Here is a 25107-nt window from a genome sequence, read left to right as displayed (position 1 = left end):
CCAAGTGGGTCACCTATCTTGAGATTGCTCTAGCCCAAACTCGCTTAAATTCAGAGTTCCCATAGAATCCAAAGCCAGTGAGCTCCTAAAAGGCCTCGTGCTAGATGGAGATGAGCATGTACATATAAGACACATCACCCCCTCTTCGTTGATCGATGTGGGATGTTACATGTCTGAAGCGGGCTTATGCTTGGATCAGACTTTATGTATGGTTGGCTTTTTGCCTTTTTTTGTTGATTTTGTTAGACTCACTATATTTTTTTGGACTTCATCGAAAAAGAACTATGCCTAAATTTCTCTGATATGATTTATTGTGCTAATTTTTTGTGTAACTACCCCATTGTAATCTTTATTATTTCAAGTTTAGCCCAAAATTCAAAATTAAGCTTAGATTGAGCACACATTTGTCTCATATTTGATTTTAGGGTAATTTTCACTTTACTACGATAAAGTTTATCGACTTTTAGAGTTTGATACATCAAATTTTTTTCGTCTCAATCTTTATGTTAACAAGTTTGTTAATTGCTAACGTGGCAACAAAAGTGCCACGTAGACTCACTCATATGATTCCACATGTTCCACATATATTATGAAATAATTAAATAAACATTAATTAATTAATTAATTTTAAAATCTCTCTCTCTCTCTCTCTCACATCCCTTTCTCTCCCTCTCTCCTTGCTCTCTCTCCTCCTTCCCCCCTGCCCCCATCTCTACCCAGAACCCCCAACCAACCCTAAAGGGTTCACAGACCCATTTGATCCACCCCACCTCACCAACTTAACCTCACAGACCCCCACTTCCTCGAGCCAACCCCCAATCCCTCCTTCCCCGACCAGCTCCCTCCCTCTCTTCCTCTCTCTCACCCTATGTTTTTCTCTCTACCTACAACACCTCCAAGCCCAACACCACCATACAACTGCCTTAATCCCCACCAGAGATCCACCCCCAGCCCTACCCGAGACCTATCTAGATCCATTCTCTCTCTCTCTCTCTCTCTCTCTCTCTCTCTCTCTCTCTCTCTCTCTCTCTCTCTCTCTCTCTGTGTGTGTGTGTACAAATTCAAAAATTGAAAAAGAAAATAAATTTCGAACACTTTGCATCTAGGGGCTAGGCCCGGCCTTGACCAGGGGCAGTCAATGCGATTGCCTTGGGCCCATTATTCAGGGGGGCCCCAAATTAAAAAAAATAAATGTTATATTATATTATTAGAAACTGATTTAATATTTTTGAGAGAAAAACAAAAAATGGCATTCATAACGACGATCTCTTCCTCTCCTCAACCCTTTTGTTCTACCCGTTCTACTTTTCTAGGTTAACGTTATCTATTCTAAATTTTTCTTCTTCTTCTTCTTCTTCTTCATCTCATCTCATCTAAGCCTCTTCTACTAGTTCCAGAGTGATGAATCCCTAAATTAAATTTTCTATTGGTAGATTGGGGAGATTTCAAATTCAAAGTGTGGGCTTTTGTTCGGTGTGAAATTGGTCCTTGTAGAATTCAATTAAAGATAAATTTTCATGATTTGATATCAAGTGAAAAGGAAAATATGATTTTTTTTGTTGTTGTTAATTTCTTTGTAGATTTTTCACATCGTTTCTTAGACCTCCTCCTATCCTATCTCCTCCCAATCTATCAGCGACAAGAACTCTTATCGAATTTCTCCCTGATGCCGATGATGATAAGTTCATTTATATTTTACTCTTCGGTTTCCTCCTTTGCAAAAAATAACCATGTGTGATTTGCTTTTTTTTTCTCTTTCGATTCCTCTTCTAAGTCATTTAAATCATGGGGTTTTCTTGGATTGATTCATTCAAATTCTTTGAATCACTAATATATGTACTATTCTTGGGGTTTTCTTTTCAAATAGAAACCTTGCTTTCCTCTTAGAATTGTTCCTCTGCGAAAATAACCTGAGTGATTTTCTATTTTTCTTGTAAGATGAATCAAAATTAAATAGACATTGTTTTTCATAATTTAGGAATAAGATATTGAGATGAATATGAAATTTTGGAACAAAGGATCCATGATGAGAGTTTTAAAAGAAATTCTTTGACATTGACTTGACTTGCATTCTTGAAATTCTTTGACTCACTGATATGGTATCTATAGCTGTACATTTGTTTTTCATTATTTAGTAATATGGAAGACATTGCTCAAAGTCTAAAAATATTTTGGAATAAATACTTTCTCAAAAAAACCAATGATTAATTTTTTTTTTTTTTTTTTTGATAAGACCAATGCCTAGTTGATAAAACAAGAAGTATACTGTGATTAATGTGTGTAGGGCACACTTTAGATTTTCGCCATGAGCCTTTTAAAACTCAGGACCGGCCCTGTTGGGGGCTGGGATTGCGGGTGGGTTCTGGGTTCTGCAGGTTTGGGGGGTAAGGGTGGATTGTGGGTTGGGTTGGGCTTCTAAGGGGGTGGGAGGAGGAGGGGGGGATGAGTTGAGAGAGAGAGAGAGAGAGATTTTTATTTTAAAGTTTTTTAAAATAATTAATTAAATAAATAATATTTATATGGACCACGTGACATCATATGAGTGAGTTTACATGGCAGATTTGCATATGAAAGTGATAAGAAAATGAACTTTATGTATGCGATTGAGATAAAAAAAAATTTGATGTATCAAACTCTAAACGTCGATAAACTTTACCGTAATAAAGTGAAAATTACCCTTGATTTTATTAGAAGCTAAGCAAGTTTATGTTTTAATTTGCACTCCATCTTACTTGGGCTTGATCTTCACTGTGCTTTGTTACAACCGTCGCTAACGATGAACAAGTGCCACGTTGCCAATGAAACCAATGAATACAAACCCACGTTTGTTCAATTCAACCTTACGGAACGACGTCGTTTTGAATTGGATGAAGCAGCTTGTTTTTTTAATCCGGATCCGGGCAACTGGTTAACCCATCCTACCCATCCCACCCACCGAAAATCACAACGGTATGGAACGTTTCCTCTTTGACCGTTGGATGCAAAATCTTTCCAAACAACGGCCATGATCATCCCCTGCTTCACGACGTGTAAACTCCTGATTGGCGTGTGAGAAACTCTCCATAACCAGCACGGCAACTCATCTGCCTTATCAAATCCTCTGCGACAGTCTCCAAGCTCGAGACAATGGTAGCCATTGCTTGTTGTTTCAGTGGTCTCCCCACGCCATCAATAAGACCTCAAGGACTCGTTGGGCATTTCCCAAATCTTCATTGCCCCTCTCTCAAGTTTGCCCATTTGAGAACCAACTTCAATACACCCATGGCGACAACCCCCTTCCAAGTCTCTGCATCATCATCATCATCCACCATTGGTCTAATCTCACTCTATTTTTCCTATTTCTCACTCAAATTCTTTTAAATTTTGTATTTTTTTATTTGGGTTTGTTTAATTTTTGGAAATTTGTTGATGGGTTGGTGGGTGAAGGTGCACCAGATGAAGAAAAGGAGGTAGCCTCTTCTGGGAGGGTGGGAGCCAATGACCTGCTGATTGTGGGGCCAGGAGTTCTCGGGCGCTTAGTGGCACAAAAATGGCGGGAGGTATTTTTCGTATCTTGGTCTCTATGTGATTATTTCAGGGATGCAGTCTTAAGATTGTGTTTAGTTTAGTAATTAGTGGTTAAAATAATTAATGTTTGTAGGAGCATCCTGGGTGTGAAATACATGGGCAAACAATGACAGTTGATCACCATGAGGAGTTGAGTAAGGTGGGTATTAATCCATGTTTGAAGGGGACCAAAACCACCCACAAGTTTCCTTATGTAATCTTTTGTGCTCCACCATCAAGAACCTCGGATTATCCTGGTGATGTTAGGTGAGTGCATGGAAATTGAATACATGCTTGAAAGTGATAATTGGATAGTGAGTGTTTCATGTTTGTTGATTTTTATTAAGTACTATCTATGTTGTGGTAGAATCAATTTGTAATTTTGGCAATCACTTATTTAATTTAACTGTAGAAGATTTATGGTTTGAGCTTTTTTGAATAAGCAGACTGGCTGCATTGAACTGGAATGGTGAAGGTTCTTTTTTATTTACTTCAAGCTCTGCACCATATGATTGCAACGACAATGGTCCATGTGATGAGGTAGACACTTATTTCTGCTAGTGGTACCAACTCTTTACTTTTTTTTTATTCTTATATTGACTCACACATGTTTTCGTGTCCATGTATTATGTGGGTTTTGTCTTTTGAATTAATGCTGTTGCTGCCAAGATGCTTTATTGATGATGTTCTGAATAATCCTCTGCCTCTTTCCTTCCGTAAACTTGTTGGCTTTTGTAAATGTGTTGGACGTATAGAGTGTTTTGTTTGTCATAGTGTTCGTATTCTTCTTTGCAGGACACTCCAGTAGTACAGCCCATAGGTATTAGATTAAGCACTCAAACAATAGAACATAGAAGAATATAAGAGATCGGGGAGACGAAAATATAGATTGAAAAGACGAAAGAAAGGGCAGAACAGTAGAACAAAAAGAATATCGGAGGTCGAGTTGACGAAAATATAGATCGAAGGGACGAAAGAAAGGACCGAAATCAGAGAACCGAGAAGGAAGGACAGAAATCACAAGGTTTTAAGAGAAGGTTTACTCAATATCCGAATATGAATTTTAAAGAACTACATGGGGTTATTTATAGGAAACTAAAACCTAGACATAATAGGATAAAAATCCCTTGCTTAAACAGATCTCTAACCCAAATAAAATAGGAAACTTAAAACTAGAAATCTGGAAAAGTAGAAATCCTACTAGAATTTGGAAAACTAGAGAATCTAGGAAACTAACAAATATATCAGGAAACTAATAAATTTAGGTCCTACGCTTCCTGCATCAGTTTTGTTTGTCATAGTGTTCATATTCTTCTTTGCAGGACACCCCAGCAGTGCCAATAGGGAGGAGCCCCAGGACTGATGTCCTTCTTAAAGCAGAAAAAGTAGTGCTGGAGTTTGGGGGTGTTGTTCTTAGATTGGCGGGGCTTTACATATCCTTTATGAAAGTCGAACTCTGAAAGATTATTTGTGCAGTAGAGGAAAGCTTTCACAGGTTTGGGTGCATCTTAGTATTTTTCATATTTGAAAGTGACCTTAACTATGCCTACAAATCAGATAGAGGTGCACATGTTTATTGGTTACACAAGGGGATCGTAGAAACTCGTCCAGATCACGTCCTAAATCTTATACATTATGAGGTGACTGAATCATCCTACTGTACTCGTGTCTATGATAACTTATTCAATATAGTTCTACTAATATCCATTCCTTTCTTTCATTATATTTAGAATCTGTTTTTCTTTTCAGTTTGAGTATAATGCTTTTAAATATTTGTTTCTGTATTGTCATTCTCAGCAACATATTTCTTGTTTCATTGCATTGTCAGGATGCGGCTTCCCTCTCTGTTGCAATCTTGAAGAAGAGATTACGTAACAGGATCCTCTTGGGTTGTGACAATCATCCATTGTCCAGGTCCTAATCTTAAAGATGCATGACGGCCTTCAACATTGTTGAGTTGTGTTGACTTTATTGTATGGTCAACAGGGCAGCAGTTGCATGTTTTGTGTGTGTGTGTGTGTGTGTGTAGTGATACGATTGATTCATGTCGGTTTAATTTCAAACGATGCTCCCAAAGTTTTTAAAAGGGTTGGGGAAACCCGGCCTCAACCCATCTTCCACTCATCGTACCGTCGTGTTTTTCAAAAAGTTTTATTCACTTTGTTGATTTGACAGTTGGATTTAATGCTACTCATGCTTAATATCAAATTTCAAGTGAATCAAATGCCTCTTAACCATTCCATCAATATTGTATTAAAATTAGTATTTTTTGTGTATAAATTGAACCCTTTTTGCATTGCGTTTTTGTCTTATATTGAATCTATTTGAAGTTGTTTTACATTATGTGTTTGATTAAATGCTAAAGCCAATGGTTGGATCAGCCTAAAACTGGCAAGGTAACCTGATGTCAGCTCATCTTGTCATACATGTGCATGCAACGTGCACTTGCGCGCACACACACACTGCTAGATGGAAAGAGATACCCAGATTCTTATTATCATTTTGTTGTTTACTTTTTGATCCTTAATCATACAAGTGAACTAGTGACATGAGCGTCTTTGGCCCTGCTAATATCTTTACAGGCAAGAAGTAATGGACTTGGTTACTAAAAGTGGGAAATTTTCAGGAGTGTTTGAGGCTTTTACAGGTAAGCTTCTTGCTAGTATTCCATATTTATATTAAAGGGGGGATCGATTTTCTTTTCAGTGTGTTAAGCAATTTGAGTTAGGAAAGGAGAGTAGAGAAGAGATAAGAGATGAACGGAAAAAGAAGAGAGCAGAGAACATTTTGAATTTCCCTTATTCTTGTTTGGATATCTTAGAAAGAAATGTAAACATAATTTAATTGGGAATGTTAAAATGAAGAGAATAAAAATTAGTTATAAGAGAAAATAAGGCCCCAAAGTTCATTCTCACTGTTTCTAATGTTTCTCTCTGTTGAAATCATTGAAACGTGGAAAATTGAAAAAATTATCTCCATCCCGCTTAACTTCTCTCCAGTTTTCCTCAATCCAAACACTGTATACATGGTGAATTTAACTTTATCATTAGCATGATGCCTTAGTGTACTTCTTGAGAAGACTCAAGAAATGTTGAAAATTTAGGAAATTATTCCGGTTTCGAAACTCACCTCAGATTATTTGATGCTGTTTATGCAGGAACTACTGATCCTTTGGGCAAGAGATTAAACAACTCAAAAACTCGTGAAGAAATAGGGTGGGAACCAAAATACCCCAGTTTCTCTCAATTCCTTGAGAGTATTTGAATTACGACTAGCATCTATCTGCATTGTTGGGATTGGATTTAGTGGTGGGAAGTATTGGTTTAAGTTGAGCCAAGTAATGTTTGCCATGGAGCTGCTCAAGGTCTTACATTTGGAAATACCAGCTGCAGTGGGCTCGCTTCTGTAGAGAACTGACAATTCTTAACCTCCTCAGTCAGAATTATCTGGCCATTGAAGCTCTGCGGCAATGTCGAACATTGGACTTCATGTGTCTCTGTACAGGGAGCTGATATATATATAATTGGTCCCAAATTCAATGTAGGACCTGACCATATAAATCTCTCAAATGTATGAACATTTTCGTAAGTCTTTCTGCTACATAAGATGTATTCTGTATGCTTATGTTGCTACCCACAAACTATGTTTCTTCTTGATTGATTTACGGTCCATTGCGATTTGACTCAGATTTTTAGTGAGTAAAAGATTGATAATGCAAGTTGATTATGTTAATAAACCGTAAATAATTGTTTAATTATTGCAATTAATGTTACAAGTACTTTGCATGACAAGCAAGTTTTCTGCTTCTCTTCTTTGATTCAGTATTCAGACACGATCCCGTCTTTACGGTCGACACTCTTTTTAATGTTTTGCTATTTGGTTTAAATGCTTGTCCCCTGTGATAATTAAACTTTTCACCAATTTCACCATTTGCCTGTTTTTTTCTCAAAAGAATTTTGTTTTAACATACCGAGAAGAGAGACAGATGAAGGGGAAAATACACAAAATGAATAAATAGTGAAAACAATTCACAATGACCTTTACTTCTGAGTTTTTAATTCCATCTGTTCCTCGTTTGGGAAAATTCTCTCCCGACTCTTTCCTGTTTCCCATTATCTTTAATTAAAGGCTTAAATGTTAAAATGGTCCCTGTGTTTTATCTCATGGGCCAATTTAGACCCCGTGTTATCAATTTGGCCAATTTGGTCCTTGTGTTTGTATATGTTAGTCAATGTGGTCCATTCCTTTAAAAATATAAAATTAATTAAAAAAAAACTGTAATTGATGATAAAATTTTAAATTCAAACTGAAAATGGAATATATTTCTTTTAAATTTCACCTTCTCCAATTCGCGCACACACCTCAACCACCTCCCAAACCCAGCCACCATCACCACCACCACTCCAACCCCAAAACCATAGCCACCATTCCAACCCCACCTAAACTACAACAACTCTCTCTCTCTCTCTCTCTCTCTCTCTCTCTCTGACAAATCATGAAGATCATCATAGCCAGTCACCGTAAGCTTGACGGCTCTACCGCCAATTGATCATCCTGGCTGTGGCAAAAGTCGACGACATTCAGACCAATGGATCGGAGAGGAGAGAGAGATGAAGGGTAGAGTATGAGAAAATCTTAAACAGAAGATAGAAGAAAATTTGCAGCAAGAAAAGAGTAGGCATCAATTCTACCAAGAATCCTTTTTTTTTTTCCTACAGGAATCGAGACCATTGGAGGTTGAGGTTGTGTGAGTTTTAATCATTTTAGCATTATTATTATTTGAGTTTAAATCTTTACAATTAATTACAAAATTTTAAATGTTCTTTTGTTAGGTTTGAACATAATTTTGACGGAATGGATCAAATTTGTTAATAGATACAAACACAGGGACTAAATTGGCCAAATTAATAACACAAGGACTAAATTGGCCGATAAGGTAAAACACAGGACCATTTCAACATTTAAGCCTTAATTAAAAATTAAAAAATATAAACATGACGGAAAAAATTCCAACTCGTGCAAAATTTTGGATGTGAACAGATACGGTACTTTATTTTTTCATACTTTATCCAACTTTCAACTCTATTTACTTACAACAACTAAAAGTCTTTCTCATTAGTAAACGACAGTAATTTTGAGCAATTGCTCTTTAGGCAATATTTTAGATTCGAGTCTTAGAATTCGTGTAATGTGTGTTAATTTTATATATTATTGCCCTTCTTAATAAAAAAAGTCCTTTAAAAAAAAAAACTCTTTCACATTGATTAGCGTTTAGAATTTGGCAAAATGCCAACATTATTTGGTAAAATATATTGTATCTAATTGGAACAGAAACAAACATGATAGAGCATAATTTGTTTTATAATGTTCAGATCTTGACTTATTAGGTGGGTAAGACCGTAAGAGAGAGGAATTTTCCTGCACTGGTCATGCTAATCTAGAAACGTAGGGTAGGAGATGATGCAATAATTAAACAAAGTGTAATTTCGAGGCAGGTCCAAATTAGAGTTCAAAATAATAAAGAATTCAAGTCAACCTGACTTAATTTAGTCTATAACTAGAAGTTGGGGAACCAATAATTTCCAACCCCTCAAATTCACTCCCTCTCATACTCCCTTTGCAAAAAGCTTTCTAGCTTTTGCAACTTTCCCTTGGAAGTGTAGAGCTTCAAGTTTTTGCAACTTTTGCCTCATAGTTTAGAGCTTCAAGCTTGTGGTTTGTAGAGGTGACATATATATATATATTGCATATGGGAAAGTATTGCTGCTCTGAAGATGATGATGGTGGTTTTAGTCTCGCAACAGTTCTGGTGGTGATTGTCGTAGCTCTTCTCATTATGACAGTTTTCTCTCCACCACCGCGGCGTGGCCGGGTTGTTGCCGTGTATCGCTGCTGTTGAGTCTTGACCTCTCAGTAATTTTTCTCCTTTTTCCTGCATAGAGGTGCTGCTAATAATCATGGTTGGTTTCATAGTTATATTGGTTCAATCTGATGTAAATCAGATGTAATATGTGCTTGTGACAAGGTCTTGGAAACATGATCTTTTCCAGTTGTAATAAGACTCGGGGGCAATTTATAAATTCATAATAAATTAGATATTGTTTTGCTCTCTCTAATTTTATGGTACTTGTTTCTGCTTTCATGTGCATTCTTCCAAGTTCATTTCCTTATGATCCAGCTTCACAAATCACAATATTTAGCTAAGGGATTTTTCTTTTGGTGGCTTGGCCTTTTGTTTTTTCTTCTTCCCCCAGAGAAATGATTGGGATTTATTATTATTTTTATTTATTTATTTTTTTTTTTGTGGTAAGAAGTTTGGCCAAGAAGAAATTGTCCCAAGTATGCAATTTCCTTGGATTTTCTTTGGCCAGAGAAACTTCCTTGGTTGACTAACAAGAAGACTTAGTCCTCAAAAAGTGTTAGTCTTGAAAGTTCTAGTTGACTTCCAAAACTCTGCTTCCTTAACTTTGCCTACGTGTGTGTGAATCCAAAAAAAAGGTATGTGTGTGTGAATGCTCAGAATTCCATATGGATTGAGTTGGTATATATCGTACCCAATTTTACCTTCTCCTTGGTGATGACCCAACTGAGTTTTGAAAGAGAAATTTGGAAAATATTGCTCTTTTAGTATGCACACCCTAGGAATTGGTCATAAGGATGTAGATATATACCTCCCAAACCAGAGAAAGAGCCTCAATCAGCTGCATAACTTGGTTGGCTTGCACTTCTGCATAAAAAGAGGCTTGGAGTAATGGTCAAAACTTCTACATCTCCAACTTAATTAATTCTACCAACATTGATTAGCATGTTCGACCAAAAAAAAAAACACATTGATTAGCATGTCTTACCAGCTGAAAAATGGTAATCTTATAGTCCAAACCCAGAAATTAGCATCTTGATGTGTATATTTATGTATAAAATTATTAACACAAAAAGATGAATAGAATGAGCTTAAAATGACACACTCTTACATCTATGCTCTCTCCCTTGTATAGTTTTGTAGATCAAAATATTTCGGCTTTTTTATTTGGATTTATGCTAACTTAATTTCGAATTTTTATTTTATTTAACAACTATTGTTCATGAGATGTGAATTACTATTTATTTTATTTTTTATTTATTTTATATTTTTTATTTTTGTGCCAAAATTAGGAAAAAGAGAGGAAAACTCATACACACGGATACACCAAAAGTCTGGACGAATCCAACTAACACCCTCTTGCTATATTTTATGTTTATGAGTTTTAAGTTTTGGGAAATAATTTCAATTAATTTTTGTTTTTTTAGAAATAGAAACTGTAGATTTACACGTCATCATTTATATCCACCTATCATTTGGATCCTACTCTCAGATAGAGTATCAGCTCCAAAACGACCATGAATTCCACTGAACTGAAACCACAAGCTTCCTGAAATTGAACAAGCGAAGGGGAAAAAAAATGTCACTGTGCTTCTCCTCCATTGTATTCAGTCTTCATTCAGCAAAGAACCAAAGCTTCTTAACACGTTTCTCTTCCCAGTTCACCAACCAAGCTAAGGTAAGCTCTGTTCCTTATGGTTCCCCATCTTCTTCTTTAAACTTATCTGAAATTTTCAAGTTTAGCAAAGAAAGAACAAAACCCATTTCAGCTTCAGCGACGCCAACTGCTGAAACCGCCTCTCCACCTTCATTCAGAGGCAAAAACCCAAAAGATATCAACATTTTGGTGGTGGGTGCAACTGGGTACATTGGAAAATTTGTGGTTAAGGAGTTAGTTAATAGAGAGTTCAATGTTATAGCCGTTGCTAGGGAGAAGAGTGGAATTAGAGGTAAGGTTAGCAAGGATGAGACTTTGAATCAGTTGAAAGGAGCCAATGTGTGCTTTTCAGATGTTACCCATTTGGATACTTTGGAGAAATCTTTGGAAAACTTTGGGGTTTCAATTGATGTTGTTGTTTCATGCCTTGCTAGCCGTTCTGGTGGTGTAAAGGACTCTTGGAAGATAGACTATGAGGCAACAAAGAATAGTCTTGTTGCCGGTAGGAGACGTGGGGCTTCACATTTTGTATTGCTTTCTGCAATTTGTGTGCAGAAGCCCCTTCTTGAGTTCCAGCGTGCAAAGCTGAAATTCGAGTCCGAGTTGATCAGAGAAGCTGAAGAGGACAATGGGTTCACTTACAGTATTGTGAGGCCAACTGCATTCTTTAAGAGCTTGGGTGGCCAGGTTGAGTTGGTGAAAGATGGAAAGCCTTATGTGATGTTTGGGGATGGAAAGTTGTGTGCTTGCAAGCCAATTAGTGAGGCGGATTTGGCTTCGTTTATTTCGGATTGTGCGTTGAGTGAAAACAAAATTAACCAGGTTTTGCCTATTGGCGGACCCGGGAAGGCCTTGACACCATTGGAGCAGGGGGAGTTGCTGTTTAGACTTGTGGGGAGGGAACCCAAGTTCTTGAAAGTGCCCATCGAAATAATGGACTTCGCTATCGGGGTTCTCGATTTCCTCGTAAAGATCTTTCCTTCAATGGAAGATACTGCTGAATTTGGGAAGATTGGGAGGTATTATGCAGCTGAGAGTATGTTGGTTTTGGATCCTGAGACTGGAGAATATAATGCTGAGAAAACACCAAGCTATGGTAAAGACACATTGGAAGAATTCTTTGAGACTGTGCTGAGGGAGGGAATGGCTGGACAGGAATTAGGGGAACAGACAATTTTCTAAGAAGTTGGGCTATGGTAACAAGTTTGTACATTCACTTCCTCAATTGGTTCAACCAGTTTTGTACTATAGTCTGCTTTAAGGTATGCAGTTTCTTATCAGTACACCAACTGTATTCTGTATGAGTGACAAGCCAGTGATTATGATCATTGCTGTAAGATGCTTTACTGATTCTTCAATTACATCATCATAATTCATATCATCAAATTGTTTATTTAAGCCCATAATGTAATCACTTGTTAGATTTTAATGTCTTGCAAGTTGCAACCTGTAATTAGTCAGGTTGGGTACTAGATATACTTTTCATTTATTTTGTTCCTATGGTGCAAAATGCGTATCGATGTGGTGTACTTAATCTTCTTTCTAGGCAAGCTATGAAAAAGAATGAGCTGAAACTTCAAGTAAAGCTCATATACTTCTACATAGGCAGTCTACATTCATGTACTTTTCATTTTGCAACTGAACTTTAGTTGGTCTTGGTCATGTGGGTTTCCTTCCTGATATGCCATGTCAAATGCAGTTCATATTTTTTTGCTTTTCCTTGTATTGGCTTTCTTTCCACATTAAAGAAGATGGAAATCACATAGTAATTTCTTTGTAATTTTGTGAGGTAGGTTAACATATGAACCAAAACACAGGAGGAAACAGATTTGCAATTGCAACAGCAACTAATTCTCATTCAATTGCACTTAGAAAACCCATGACCAGGACATGAGTCCTGACTTACAAATGATTCAAGACAAATCAATACCGTACAAAACTACAAGTAGATGACAGTTAAAATTCAAAACAACCTGCAAATGTACAGAAATCCACACACTAAGATTCATCCATGAGGCTTACATATCATACAAGACACATCAGAGACAAGATAGATATACCGTACAAATAGAAAACATTTACACAAGAAACGAACCTATAAATATACACAAATCCACAAACACTAAGATTCAATATGAAACACACAACACATACACACACAAAATATCTGATGGGATGTGGGTAGGATTCTAATATAATGTATGGCCATCTGCTCAAACTCTATTTGGGAATTTTTCGGTGGAGAGTGAAAGTGGAGAGCCAGACCAGAAGGACAAGCAAAACTGAGGCAAACAATGAGGTAGCCAGAGCGCCTACAACGTGTTGACAGAACTTATCAAAAGTAGAGCACACTTTCTGCCACTGCGTATGTTCATTGCCCTTGTATCCGATATATGCAACACCCCCGGCTGTGCCAGTGGCCGAGGCTACCAGACCCAATACTAGCTGCATCATAAGCATTGCACATGCATAGTTTGTCAATCTTGTGTTTTACCATAACAAGACTGAAAGGAACAAATTTTAGCCGCTTGGATTACACTACAAACGAGCTTGAAATGTAAGTGCCAGCATACTATGTGAATTGTTTATGCTGTTGGTACATATAAGAAAACAGATTAGAACTTACCACATCCAAAAATACAAAATGAAGCAAGAACTTTGTTGAGAGGATTGGCTTCCAGATGACTGAAAGGGATGCTAGCGTAGTAAGAATGGCGTAGAGGCCTGCAACTGATAGTGCCGCCACAAAGTATCTGAAACAAGAAGATACATCAAACCAAGATAAAAGCTGTTGTGATCTGATATCCTTATTCTATTTGTGAGCAACCTACCCTTGCATATTATTAACTATTGTGGTGGTTTAGGACTTTTTTGTTTGTTTAACATGTCCTTTTCCTTTATATCATGTTTTCTAGGGGCAAGCCACCTTGTCATCAGCCATCAGAGACATCTCTCTAGTGGGAGATATTGTATATACAACCTCTCTTTCACAATTCAATCCTCATTTCTGGTCAAATATTTAATTATGGTGAGATATACAAATCGTATACAATATTTTCTCCTTGTGGAAACCACTAATTTAAGAAATTAGATGCCCCAATTTGGTAAGAGGAATATCTTTAATTGTGGGCCCATCCTATTACTAAGATTATTAGAAAATCCTCTTGTGGGTGAGTGGATGACATGCATAGGTTTCTAAGCTTGATGCCATCTCCATTTTTATAAAAAGAGAATCCCACTACTCCCAAAAGAGAAGATTAGATAGATAGATTCCATGTTAAAGGAAGGAAAAGCAAAGATTAGAGTGCTTAAAAACTAAAACATTGCTTAATCTTCAGCAGGTAATCTTTCTGATTCAACTGTAACAGGTGGCTGGTGGTTGGAGATTTACCTAATTTTTTGGTAGGAAAGCATCCTAGTCTATACGCATATACATGTTCCTATATAGCTAGGGGAAAAAACACAACACAAGAAGAAAAATAAAACTGAATTTACTTATTTGATCATTTGTTCTGTACATATATTATAATAATTTTAAAGTGCTTGTGGGTTATAAGTGTTTTCAGAAGAAGCACTATGCTTTTTCAGAAAGCATAAAAAAAAATTGACGTTTTAATTCTAATAAAAGTACTTATGAGCAGAAGTACTTCCTATACAAGCAATCTCACCTAAAATGATTGATACAAGTAGATAGATGAAAAGCTGATTTCAAGCATAAAGGGTAAGACTCTTAAGAATTGTAGAGAAAATAGAAAGTCCCATGCCGACTAGAACATGTCTAAGAGTTTAGAGTGTAATTTTTTTTTTTTTATATTAAATTTTTTGGAAAGAAGAATAACATGAAGAGAATTTTGGTTATTCCTTGTCCATCAAGAAATTTCATTTAGGATTCTCATGGAGATAAATAATTGTTGAGCTTTTGAAAACAGAACTAATTAGAGGCACCAAGAGTGTTCTGTCTGCAAGATGAACAATCAAACATAATATGTGCATGTTTGTGTTGAGAAAGCTGTAACCATGCATCTAAATATATGCTATGCTAGCAAAAGCTTGAAAAAGCATTTTGGGTGCATGTAAATTACTCACATGAAGGCCGGAGAGTGATTAAACTTGGCCACCGATATTCTAGGACCTAGATGAACTGTTTGCTTGCTAATGACAATGACCAACACACTTGTAAGTGATGCTGCAAACACTAGGAACCTGAGAACCACATCAACTACAAAGAAGTAATCGTGTTTAGGGGGAGGAGGCGTAGACCCGTAGGCCGCCCCTTTTGGTGGTGGCGGGACTTCCTTGGCGGTTTCCAGGTCAGCCGGCTTATCTGTAGATCCCATGGAAGCTGGTATGGGCTCAGTTAAGTTTGGTTAAGCGAAGCAGAAGTCTTAAGTGTAGCTGTAGTAGTAAATGGTGGAGGGAAAGGTGCACAATGAGTATGTTATATATATTATGTTTGGTGAACACTAAATCGTCTAAATACAAATTTAGTTGGAGTTTCCTGCACGCAAGTGAATTTATTTGAAAAGTGTTTAGTTGGTTGAGTATGAAACCTTTGATCATTATCTTATACACCATAGACTTCCTGGTTTTCTTTTTCTCTTCTAAATGTCACCAATAAAAATGAGTAGATTAGAATATAAGCCAGACAAAGTTGATAGCTTCCTTGTACAAATTCTAGACAATTATAAAACAGAGAGCAGTAATTCTGATAATTTAATAAAAGCTGTTTTGTGAATTCAAAAGTTTGGTTGAAATTACTTTAAATATATATTCCCTCGTTTAATTTGTAGTTAAAAGTCACATCAACATACAATTTGCGTGTGGCTGTTCAATCTCTAGAACCCTTATCACTAATTTCCTTCTTTCCTATTTTTTTTTAGTTATTCGAATACTGATTGCCTCATTCCCTGATAGGAGATTCTCATTCTTCTTTCAAATCACGGTTTGACACATGTACAAAAGTAATTCATAAAAACACAAAAAGAAAAACTTCAACACACATATATCGTACTGTCATTGACATGAATATAGAAGTTCCTACTTATAACGGCAACAGGGAAGTTTTTTCCCTTTTTTTCCTCACCTAGATTGTAGCAGATGACTATATATGCATGAAAGCAAATTCTTCTTTTGTTTCTTTTCCCCTTTCTAATCAATCAAGCAGTATACAATAATACAATGGGCTCATTTAAAACAAAAGAAAGTGCAAGTGTCTTTTTCTTTTTCTTTAGGATCTTTTATCAAACGCAAATGATTGGAGAAAAAAATAATATTATGTGTGCAATGCATATCTGTCACGAAAGTGGCCAACTTTCTTTTGCATTTTATCACCTACCATTCAAATTCAAATGAGTAGCCTGCAAGAAATTAAGCTTTAGCTACTTCGGTTCAATCTTTTCTTTTGCATTGCAGTGCAGACTTTGTTGTCAACAGAACTTTCAAGAGATTTCACTACAGTAGAGGATAATGAAATGATTATATAAAATTAATTTTCATCTACTGGACGTACACGTCATTGTGAAATATAAACATATAGTGCTTATCCCATTAGTTGGACCCAAATGGGGTGCCTATATATTATTATGACTTACGTAACCATCACTTGGGTCACCTCTGCTATCACTAAATATCTATAGGGGCCTTGTTCAACTCAACCTAGATGATACCTTGTGAATTTGCCGATCGATGACGACGGTTGGTATCGCAGAAATTATAGTCCATTTTTATCATAAAAGATTCTGAGTTCAAATCTCACGAACAATTTTTTTAAAATTTTAAAAGAAAAACGATATAAAGCTTCGTGAATTCCAAAATACCAAATATATTTTTATCACAAATAACTCACACTTATATTAGAATATGAGATTACCATACCTCAAGTGGGCAAACAAATTTACATGTAGACGTCAAATTCCCAACACACAGCCCACATATATTTACAGCAAAAGGATTCTAGTTATATGTATGTGGTGCAGCTGGTGACTCTGGAGGTGGGCCAGCACTAGCACTAGCATTACGAGAATAGGTCTGTTTGGAGATCCTCAAAGGGTAATGATGGAGGTCCAGAGAAGCAAGATGAGCAAAATGGAGGCAAATATGGAGACCCCGAAGGAGACTCCAAGATGTAGACAGAAGCTGCTGTAAGCATAGCAGAAATCCGACCAGCTAAAGTCATCGTTGCTCCTTCGCAATATATCGCTGAGGCTATGATCCCTAATATCAACTGTCACACACAACGTATACGGAAATGTTGCATTGTTAAACTGTCAATCTGAATCGGTTAAGTTGACCATTGATTGAATTTTTGATTCAAATTCATAGTCTCCCAACATATCTATTTTTATATTAGAAAATTATGCAAAAGGAGTTTGTGTGAGAGAGAAAGCTAACCACATCAAAAAGCGCAAAAAAGACCAAGATTGCTGAGGAAGCTGGAGCTAAGATGACTAAAAATGATGTAAACGTAGTAATGGTAGCATAAACCCCTGTAACATAGTATCTGCAGGGTTTTATTAGATTGAAATTTGGGTTTTGAAATCAAATTAAACTTATTTTGTTAATGCTCAAAAATGGTTCGGCACTTTGGAGCCCAACTTAGTGATGATGTGTGATGGATGATGGGTGAAGGTGAGGACCTTCACCAAGTGTGTGAGGATTTGGGCAAGCGATAAATATACAGAAGACAAGATATACGTGGTTCACCCTTAATGAATGGGCTACGTCCACGGAGAAGTATATTCTCACTATAATAATGTATGTGTTTACATTTGTACATGGGGTTGAACCCAAATATAAAGGGAAGAAGGGAGAAGCCCATGACTAAAGACAAAGCCCAGCCCATGGATGGATCCCTTCCTAAGTGGAGAATGGTCTCCTTTTATAGATGAGGGGGAGTCTACACATCTTGTAATATTCCAATGTGGGACTCTTTCCTTTGCCTAGAGTTGCTTCTAGTTGCTTGGTCAGATATGGTATAAACAGAAGTCCCCTAAGTTCTCAAGTAAGGAGGTACTTCTTAGTTGAGGACTTGTAATTTTCAATGCACTAACTGAGCAACACCTTAGTCTTCTTCCGAGTAGTGTGGTGTGGATGGTGCCGTTTGTTATAGCACTTGGAGTTGTGAGTAGACTTTTCTGCCGTTGCCGCTTGGTAATTTTGGATGGCCATTAAAAGGCTGCACTCAGATTACCGTTCGGTATAATTTGAGTAAGCCACTGAATCCATATAGATCGCATGCACCTCTCTTAGTGTGATGGAGTAAGTGGGTGCCGAAGGCATGGCTCGCGCTAAATGATGATTGGGTGCCGAAGGCATCGCTCTCGCCGAATGATGACGGGGTGCCGAAGGCATCGCTTTCGCCGAATGATGACCGGGTGCCGAAGGCATCACTCACGTCTAATGATGCCGGGGTGCCGAAGGCATCGTTTGCGCCGAATGATGGTGGGGTCTCGAAGGCATCGCTTGCGCCGAATGATGACGAGGTGCCGAAGGCAATGCCCGTGCCGAACGATGACGGGGTGCCGAAGGCATCGCTCTCGCCGAATGATGACGGGGTGCCGAAGGCATCGCTTTTCCCGAATGATGACCGAGTGCCGAAGGCATCACTCACGTCGAATGATGACCGGGTGCCGAAGGCATTACGCTTGCCGAATGATAACGGAGTGCCGAAGGCATCGCTCTCGTCTAATGATGCCGGGGTGCCAAAGGCATCGTTTGCATGATGGCGGGGTGCCGAAGGCATCGCTCGCGCCGAATAATGACGGGGTGCCGAAGGCATTGCTTTCGCCGATTGATGACGGAGTGCCGAAGGCATCACTCACGTCGAATGATGACCGGGTGCCGAAGGCATCACGCTCGCCGAATGATAACGGAGTGTCGAAGGCATCGCTCTCGTCTAACGATGCTGGGGTGCCGAAGGCATCGTTTGAGCCGAATGATGGCGGGGTGCCGAAGGCATCGCTCGCGCCGAATGATGGCGGGGTGCCAAAGGCATCGTTCGTGCCGAAGGCATTGCTCTCGCCGAATGATGACGAGGTGCCGAAGGCATCGCTTTCGCCGAATGATGGCGGGGTGCTGAAGGCATCGCTCGCGCCGAATGATGACGAGGTACCGAAGGCATCGCTTTCGCCGAATGATGACGGGGTGCCGAAGGCATCACTCACATCGAATGATGACCGGGTGCCGAAGGCATCACGCTCGCCGAATGATAACGGAGTGCCGAAGGCATCGCTCTCATCGAATGATGACGGGGTGCCGAAGGCATCACTCGCCCCGAATGATGACCGGGTGCCGAAGGGCACTGGAGAAAGGAAAAATGACAGAAGCCTTTTGTGTCGATTCCCACAGACGGCGCCAAACTGTTGATGCTCAAAAATGGTTCGGCACTTTGGAGCCCAACTTAGTGATGATGTGTGATGGATGATGGGTGAAGGTGAGGACCTTCACCAAGTGTGTGAGGATTTGGGCAAGCGATAAATATACAGAAGACAAGATATACGTGGTTCACCCTTAATGAATGGGCTACGTCCACGGAGAAGTATATTCTCACTATAATAATGTATGTGTTTACATTTGTACGTGGGGTTGAACCCAAATATAAAGGGAAGAAAGGAGAAGCCCATGACTAAAGATAAAGCCCAGCCCATGGATGGATCCCTTCCTAAGTGGAGAATGGTCTCCTTTTATAGATGAGGGGGAGTCTACACATCTTGTAATACTCCAATGTGGGACTCTTTCCTTTGCCTAGAGTTGCTTCTAGTTGCTTGGTCAGATATGGTATAAACATATTTGAATGTATACATAATTAAAATGATGTTCCAATTCCATACCTTTGTATTCAAATTCCTAGCCTCTCTAGAAAATAATTTCTGATGACTTCGTCCTTGAACAAGTTAATTTAACGTATAAAATAAATTAATAACAAAATATATCGTTGTCACTATATCAAATCCTCTCACTAAACAAAATCTTGTTTACTATAAAAAAAAGTTCAATTGCTTGAATTTTATATTTTCCTAGATAAGGATGTAAAATTTGTTGCCTATGAGGTTGACTTTTCGATTCATTTTGGTCAACAACCATTTCTTGCCAGAGAGAAATGGTTTGCCTGTTTGTTTTCTGAGCCCAACGTTTCACAGGCATAAGCATAGAAATAATTTATTATGGGAAAAAAATTTATTCAATTGGATTATAGAGTATCTGGATTCGATCATACATTTAGGGATTGTGAAAGTGTGAGGTTTTATATAAAAGATCTCGATATTATTAGGAGTGTATCCATTTATTATATGGGATTTTGTATGTTATTAAATTTTAGATGTGGAACTTTGTGTATTCTTCAACAAACAATTATTTTATTGCACAATCTTTAAATGTAGAGAGTTGAATAATTATGCGATTTATTTTTAAGTTAAATTTTGACTAAAAAGACTAAAACAATAATTTTACTTGCTCTTAATTTAGCAAGTTATAATCGGTACGAGCTAATATGAATAATTTGTTGACCAAACAAAACAAAATTTTGAACTAAAGAAGAATAAAAAAACGAAATTTTGATGGGGCCTTGTATTTGGTTTGAGCTGGCATTGTATCTGGGCTACTCTCTTGCCAAATTAAAAACAAAATTATATTTTTTCAAAATAAACCAAAACAAAATTTTGTAATAGGTCTCGCGGCCTTATAGCAGCGTCCTTTGCCTAGCCCAAAAATAGAATCTGAAAAAAGAAATTGAGAAGAACGTACATAATTAAGGGTAGGTGCATGAAACTCACATGAAGGCGGGTGATTGACTGAATTTGAAGGAAATGGTTGCATAGAAATTCCCTTTTTCATAGTACCAGTCCTCAGATTGTTTGCTAATTAACATGAACACAACACCAACCACTGATGCCGCGATCAATAAGCTCCTAAGAAGCAAACTGAAGCAAAAGTAAATCACAGGCCTCTTGCAGGGCCGTCTCTGAGATTTTGAGGGCCCTGTGCGAAACTTAAATTGAGGCCTCACATAATCTAATACGAAAATACTACTTAATGTCATAAACAATTTTTTATAACTAAAAGTCACCATCAATAAATATGTAATGACAATCAGAAATCAAATTCATAAAAATTTAAATGTTTCTATTTGATAAAGTTAAACGTTTGGTGCAAAAATAAGCTCATTGTGCACCTATAAGGTCCCTTGCTGCCTCCAATAAGTAATCTGTGTTTAATAGGAAAAAAAAGAAAAGGCAATAACAAATTAAAGAGTAGTTGCACACAAATGTCATTAACAAATTAAATTATATTGCATTAAACACAAAAGCAACAACAAAAACATACATGACTATCCAAAAATTGAGATTCTTGTTTAATAACTATACTTTGATTGCAAGTGAGTATTTGCACTCGAAGCGATTGCATCAGATATTGTCTAATTCAGCTGAGGAGTTTAGGAGGGTGGCAGGGTTTCCTGAGGAGGATTTCTGTAGGGTTCTTCCCGTTTATGTGTTTGATTTGGACTACAGCATGATTTTGTTGCTTAATAGGTATCACCAATCTGTTGCTGTTAAAGACATGGTCATTGCAGTCAGGACGAAGAACACACAGACTGTGAGTGATTATAGCTGTAACGGGCGTCATGTGTTTACACACGCAAGGGAGCTTGAGCGACCGCTTGTTGGTTCAATTTTACAGAGCATGTGGGGAGTGTCACCAACCCATATGCTGTTGAGCCCTAGGCACAATACTACATTGGTGGATTACACATGGAGTGTTGGGCACAAGGGCAGACCTACGTTAGGGCTAGAGTGGGCTCCAATACAGTCCTATTTTTTCGAGTAGGCTTAATTTGTAAGCCAAATTTAGATAAATCAAAATTTAGCCCGAAATTTCTCTCTCTCTCTCTCTCTCTCTCTCTCTCTCTCTCTCTATTTTCTCTTTCTTCTTTAATCCTTTCGCCGTTCTTTTCTCTCTCTTCTCTCTTTTCTTTTTCTTTCTTCTCTCTCTTTTCTTGTTCTTCTTCTTTCTCTCCGCCATTTTTCTTCTTTCTCTTTCTTTCCTTTTGTCTTTCTCTATTTGTTTCTCTGTTGTTTTATTAAGTCTCTATTTCTCTCTTCTTCTTTTTTCATACGTTTCTCTATCTACACATTGATGGTGGTTTTATGTAGTGAAGATGTTATGAACTGATGTTGAATAGGTGGTTTGATCATCTTGAGCTTGTGGGTGTTTTGTTGGAGGACCCGATTATAGTCCGAATCACATAGGTGTCCAAAAAAAAACTTAGCCCACCCTTGTAAAAAATCCTCGGTTCGTCATTGGTTGGGCAGACTCCGTTTGGCCTGTTCTCTAAGGTTTCATCATTGTCATTTGTGCAGAAGGATGCTGCTCATAGAAATGTTCTTTTGACATCATTCAATTACAGCATAACAAGTGTTGTGGATGTGTTGGAATTTTGAAATTTAAAAAATTTAACCGTTTTGATTTATTTATTTCTTTTGGCTGTTTTATTTTATTTATTGTAGGGGTTATACATATTTAATTTTCAGGTATTATTTCTATATTGAATCCCTTAATTTTATAGTTTAATGTGGTGACGGTTACATATTTTTGGATGCCTAAAAAATGGCTACTCCTCCTTCACATTTGATATACGATTAGAATATCACATACCACAATCACCACCACAATCTAATTCTCTCTTTTTCTACTTTTATATATATTCTCTACTTTCTATTACAGTGCGTTTGGATGAGGAAATTTAAAAGTACAAAGGATTTCATAAATGACAGAATTTAAAATGACGGAAATTAATTTTCTAGAATTTGTAAAGTTTCTTTTTTGGGCGACTAATTTAAAACACGGAAATTAACCTTTATTTGTAAAGTTATCTGTTTTTTAAACTCAATCTCTCTTGGGATTTTAAAAATGACGACTTTTAAATAGAATTTAAACTTGGGATTTATGATCTCCAAATTCCATGTTTTTTTTCCACGCGGAATTTCTAAATTTCTATGTTTTTTTATCCAAACACCGGAATGGGTTCATGTCAATTTAGAAATTCTGAGTTTTGTCAAAATCCCAAGTTTATTTCCCTCATTCAAACGCACCATTAGTATTTTTGGGCAATGGTTATGTGACTTGGAAACATATCCGTCTGTGAACGTGCTCATAGCGGATCTTGAGCTTGTGTATTAGGGTCGTATCTTGGAGTTTTGTAGACCGTTAGTACCTGCATGTAGAGAGGCTACAAAGGCTTTAGGACAGCTTCTTTGACGTGCTTCATCGTACCAAGCTCACCTTCTTACTTATAATTTATTTTACTTTTACTTACCTATCCATTTGTTTTAAATCTTCAGTTTCATTGTATCTTAATAACTTTCCAAATTTGTTTATATGTTATTTATAATATAAAGGTTTTTGTATTTGGCTTTACGGAAAGAGGAAAACTATAATTTTTATAAAGGATGTTCTTGAATCCATAGCTGCACATTGTGGGGAAAGAAAGCTCCTCAAAAGTAATTGACATGTTGAGTTCATGCAAAGGTGGAACTTGCTCAAGTACAAGCTGGACAAAGCAGTCTCTGCATTGTCGCATTTAGATTTTGAGATGGCTTTGTATTACTTGAGGCCCACAGATCACGACATATATGCCATCCACTCTCTTGTCTATCATGCCTCCAAAGAAGTGGAGGTGTCCCTTGTATGTTTCAAGGATCCACCAGTTCCGTGGACTGGGATCTGGTTGATTGCATTGGCTTTCCTAAAAGTCTTTTATCTTTCTAAACAACAAAAACTCTTCAGAAATAAAAGTAAGCAATTTTGAAGTTCGTGAGAGGAAATGAAGTGCAATACATGTATTTGGGTAAGGGGCATGATTCAGAGGTCAGGAACTAGTATTCAGTTTACTCGTAACTTTACTGCATTTTCAGTTTGTACTTTGCCCATTTATTTATCAAGTTCATAATTTCATCACTTACAGAATTGTCACTAATTGTATGATGTTCCTAGAACTTCTAGGGTGTGCTACTTTTATGAGGTTGTTATTTCGTAATTGTTCTTTTAGGCTGACTTCCATGGGAACCATCTAAGTTCCAATTGAAAATGTTTTCTTTCAAGGTTTAACTTGCAGCGGCTATTGTCTTACAAACTAGTATGAACACTGGGTTCCCCGGATCAAAGAGAATAAATAATATGTGGATTTCTATCCAACTGAGGATAGTGCCTTGTGGAAGTCGTGTTTTGCTTTCTTTTTCATTTATCTATTTTTTTTTCCAGTGAACTTCCTTTTTAATTTATTGATACCCTCAAATGACATGTCTCGAGAAATACTTACCTGTATCGGGTGTATATGGAAGTCCCTCGCGATGCTCTCAACCAAGATGGGATCTGCTGGTTTGTGGTTTTCAGCTTAGGCAACAATGTATCACAGGGGTTAAAAAAAATTGAATGTGAGTGTTTGATGTAGAATCTGACCACATGAAATGAAAGGAATAGAAATGAACTAGAAAACAGAGTTCAAATGGCTAAAATACAATTGTGCCACATATTGAGAACGAACCACTGTATTACTTGTCAATTGTACATCTCTGTAAAGGAGGCAAACTGCAGCATTTAAGTTGAATGAATCTGGGACGATAAACCTGAATCGAAAAAGTGCACGATAATGTATTCAGAAATCATTCATATGCAACTTTGGAAACGTTCACACTTTTTCTTTTTCTTGTTAATAATCTCTCAAGCCTATATTAAGGTGAGATGAAACTATGAAAAATTAAAAAAGTTTGTAAACATCACATTACCAAAACCATAAACTCGATGTTATTAAGTTGTTAACATGCAACTTGCAAGCAATGCTGGACATGATTTAATTTACATCGATATGCAGCATCAATCTCATCACGCCATGTACTTTTTTTATGCGCCAATTCTGTTATTTACAAAGTGAAACAAAATTTCTTCCATATGACTTAAGTTCTGTTTCCCATGATGCATCAAAGAAAAGAAAATAGAGAGTCTGAAGCATTTGCTTTTGTTGGTTGATTGAGCAAAATGGTGCTTTTAACAA

At 37.3% G+C, this 25107-nt stretch overlaps 3 protein-coding genes and 1 pseudogene across 4 annotated transcripts; 2 read left to right on the top strand and 2 right to left on the bottom strand.

Moving 5' to 3' along the window:
* On the top strand, positions 3086-7292 carry LOC18789093. Of its 2 annotated transcripts, none has more exons than XM_007222357.2 (9): positions 3086-3313; positions 3436-3539; positions 3641-3813; positions 3993-4086; positions 4869-4979; positions 5097-5186; positions 5375-5460; positions 6129-6193; positions 6704-7292. In XM_007222357.2, the coding sequence occupies exons 1-9, from the start codon at positions 3127-3129 to the stop codon at positions 6808-6810; spliced, it is 1017 nt and encodes a 338-aa protein (XP_007222419.1). In that variant the 5' UTR covers positions 3086-3126; the 3' UTR covers positions 6811-7292. The 2 variants fall into 2 exon arrangements, with proteins under 2 accessions (XP_007222419.1, XP_007222420.1); XM_007222358.2 differs by having other exon boundaries at positions 3427-3539.
* On the top strand, positions 10846-12556 carry LOC18792216 (divinyl chlorophyllide a 8-vinyl-reductase, chloroplastic). The gene has a single exon (XM_007222541.2). The coding sequence runs from the start codon at positions 10986-10988 to the stop codon at positions 12243-12245; it is 1260 nt and encodes a 419-aa protein (XP_007222603.1). The 5' UTR covers positions 10846-10985; the 3' UTR covers positions 12246-12556.
* On the bottom strand, positions 12892-15583 carry LOC18791190 (CASP-like protein 1D1). The gene is made up of 3 exons (XM_007225788.2): positions 15150-15583; positions 13690-13816; positions 12892-13508 (listed from the first exon to the last, which is right to left on the bottom strand). The coding sequence occupies exons 1-3, from the start codon at positions 15398-15400 to the stop codon at positions 13284-13286; spliced, it is 603 nt and encodes a 200-aa protein (XP_007225850.1). The 5' UTR covers positions 15401-15583; the 3' UTR covers positions 12892-13283.
* On the bottom strand, positions 16943-21099 carry LOC109950582 (annotated as a pseudogene).

The sequence above is a fragment of the Prunus persica genome, chromosome G1 (assembly GCF_000346465.2).
Source record: "Prunus persica cultivar Lovell chromosome G1, Prunus_persica_NCBIv2, whole genome shotgun sequence".
Classification (NCBI taxonomy): domain Eukaryota; kingdom Viridiplantae; phylum Streptophyta; class Magnoliopsida; order Rosales; family Rosaceae; genus Prunus; species Prunus persica.
Note: the sequence above shows the minus strand (reverse complement) of the source record. Positions and strands in the feature narration are given on the sequence as shown.

Coding starts and splice junctions, on each gene's coding strand:
- LOC18792216 (XM_007222541.2), top strand. CDS start 10,986: ATGTCACTGTGCTTCTCCTCCATTGTATTCAGTCTTCATTCAGCAAAG.
- LOC18791190 (XM_007225788.2), bottom strand. CDS start 15,400: ATGGGATCTACAGATAAGCCGGCTGACCTGGAAACCGCCAAGGAAGTC. Junction 13,817..15,149: donor AATCACTCTCCGGCCTTCAT/GTGAGTAATTTA, acceptor TTCTTGTTTCAG/ATACTTTGTGGCGGCACTAT. Junction 13,509..13,689: donor ATTTTGTATTTTTGGATGTG/GTAAGTTCTAAT, acceptor CTTATGATGCAG/CTAGTATTGGGTCTGGTAGC.
- LOC18789093 (XM_007222358.2), top strand. CDS start 3,127: ATGGTAGCCATTGCTTGTTGTTTCAGTGGTCTCCCCACGCCATCAATA. Junction 3,540..3,640: donor TGGCACAAAAATGGCGGGAG/GTATTTTTCGTA, acceptor TAATGTTTGTAG/GAGCATCCTGGGTGTGAAAT. Junction 4,087..4,868: donor ACAATGGTCCATGTGATGAG/GTAGACACTTAT, acceptor TCTTCTTTGCAG/GACACCCCAGCAGTGCCAAT.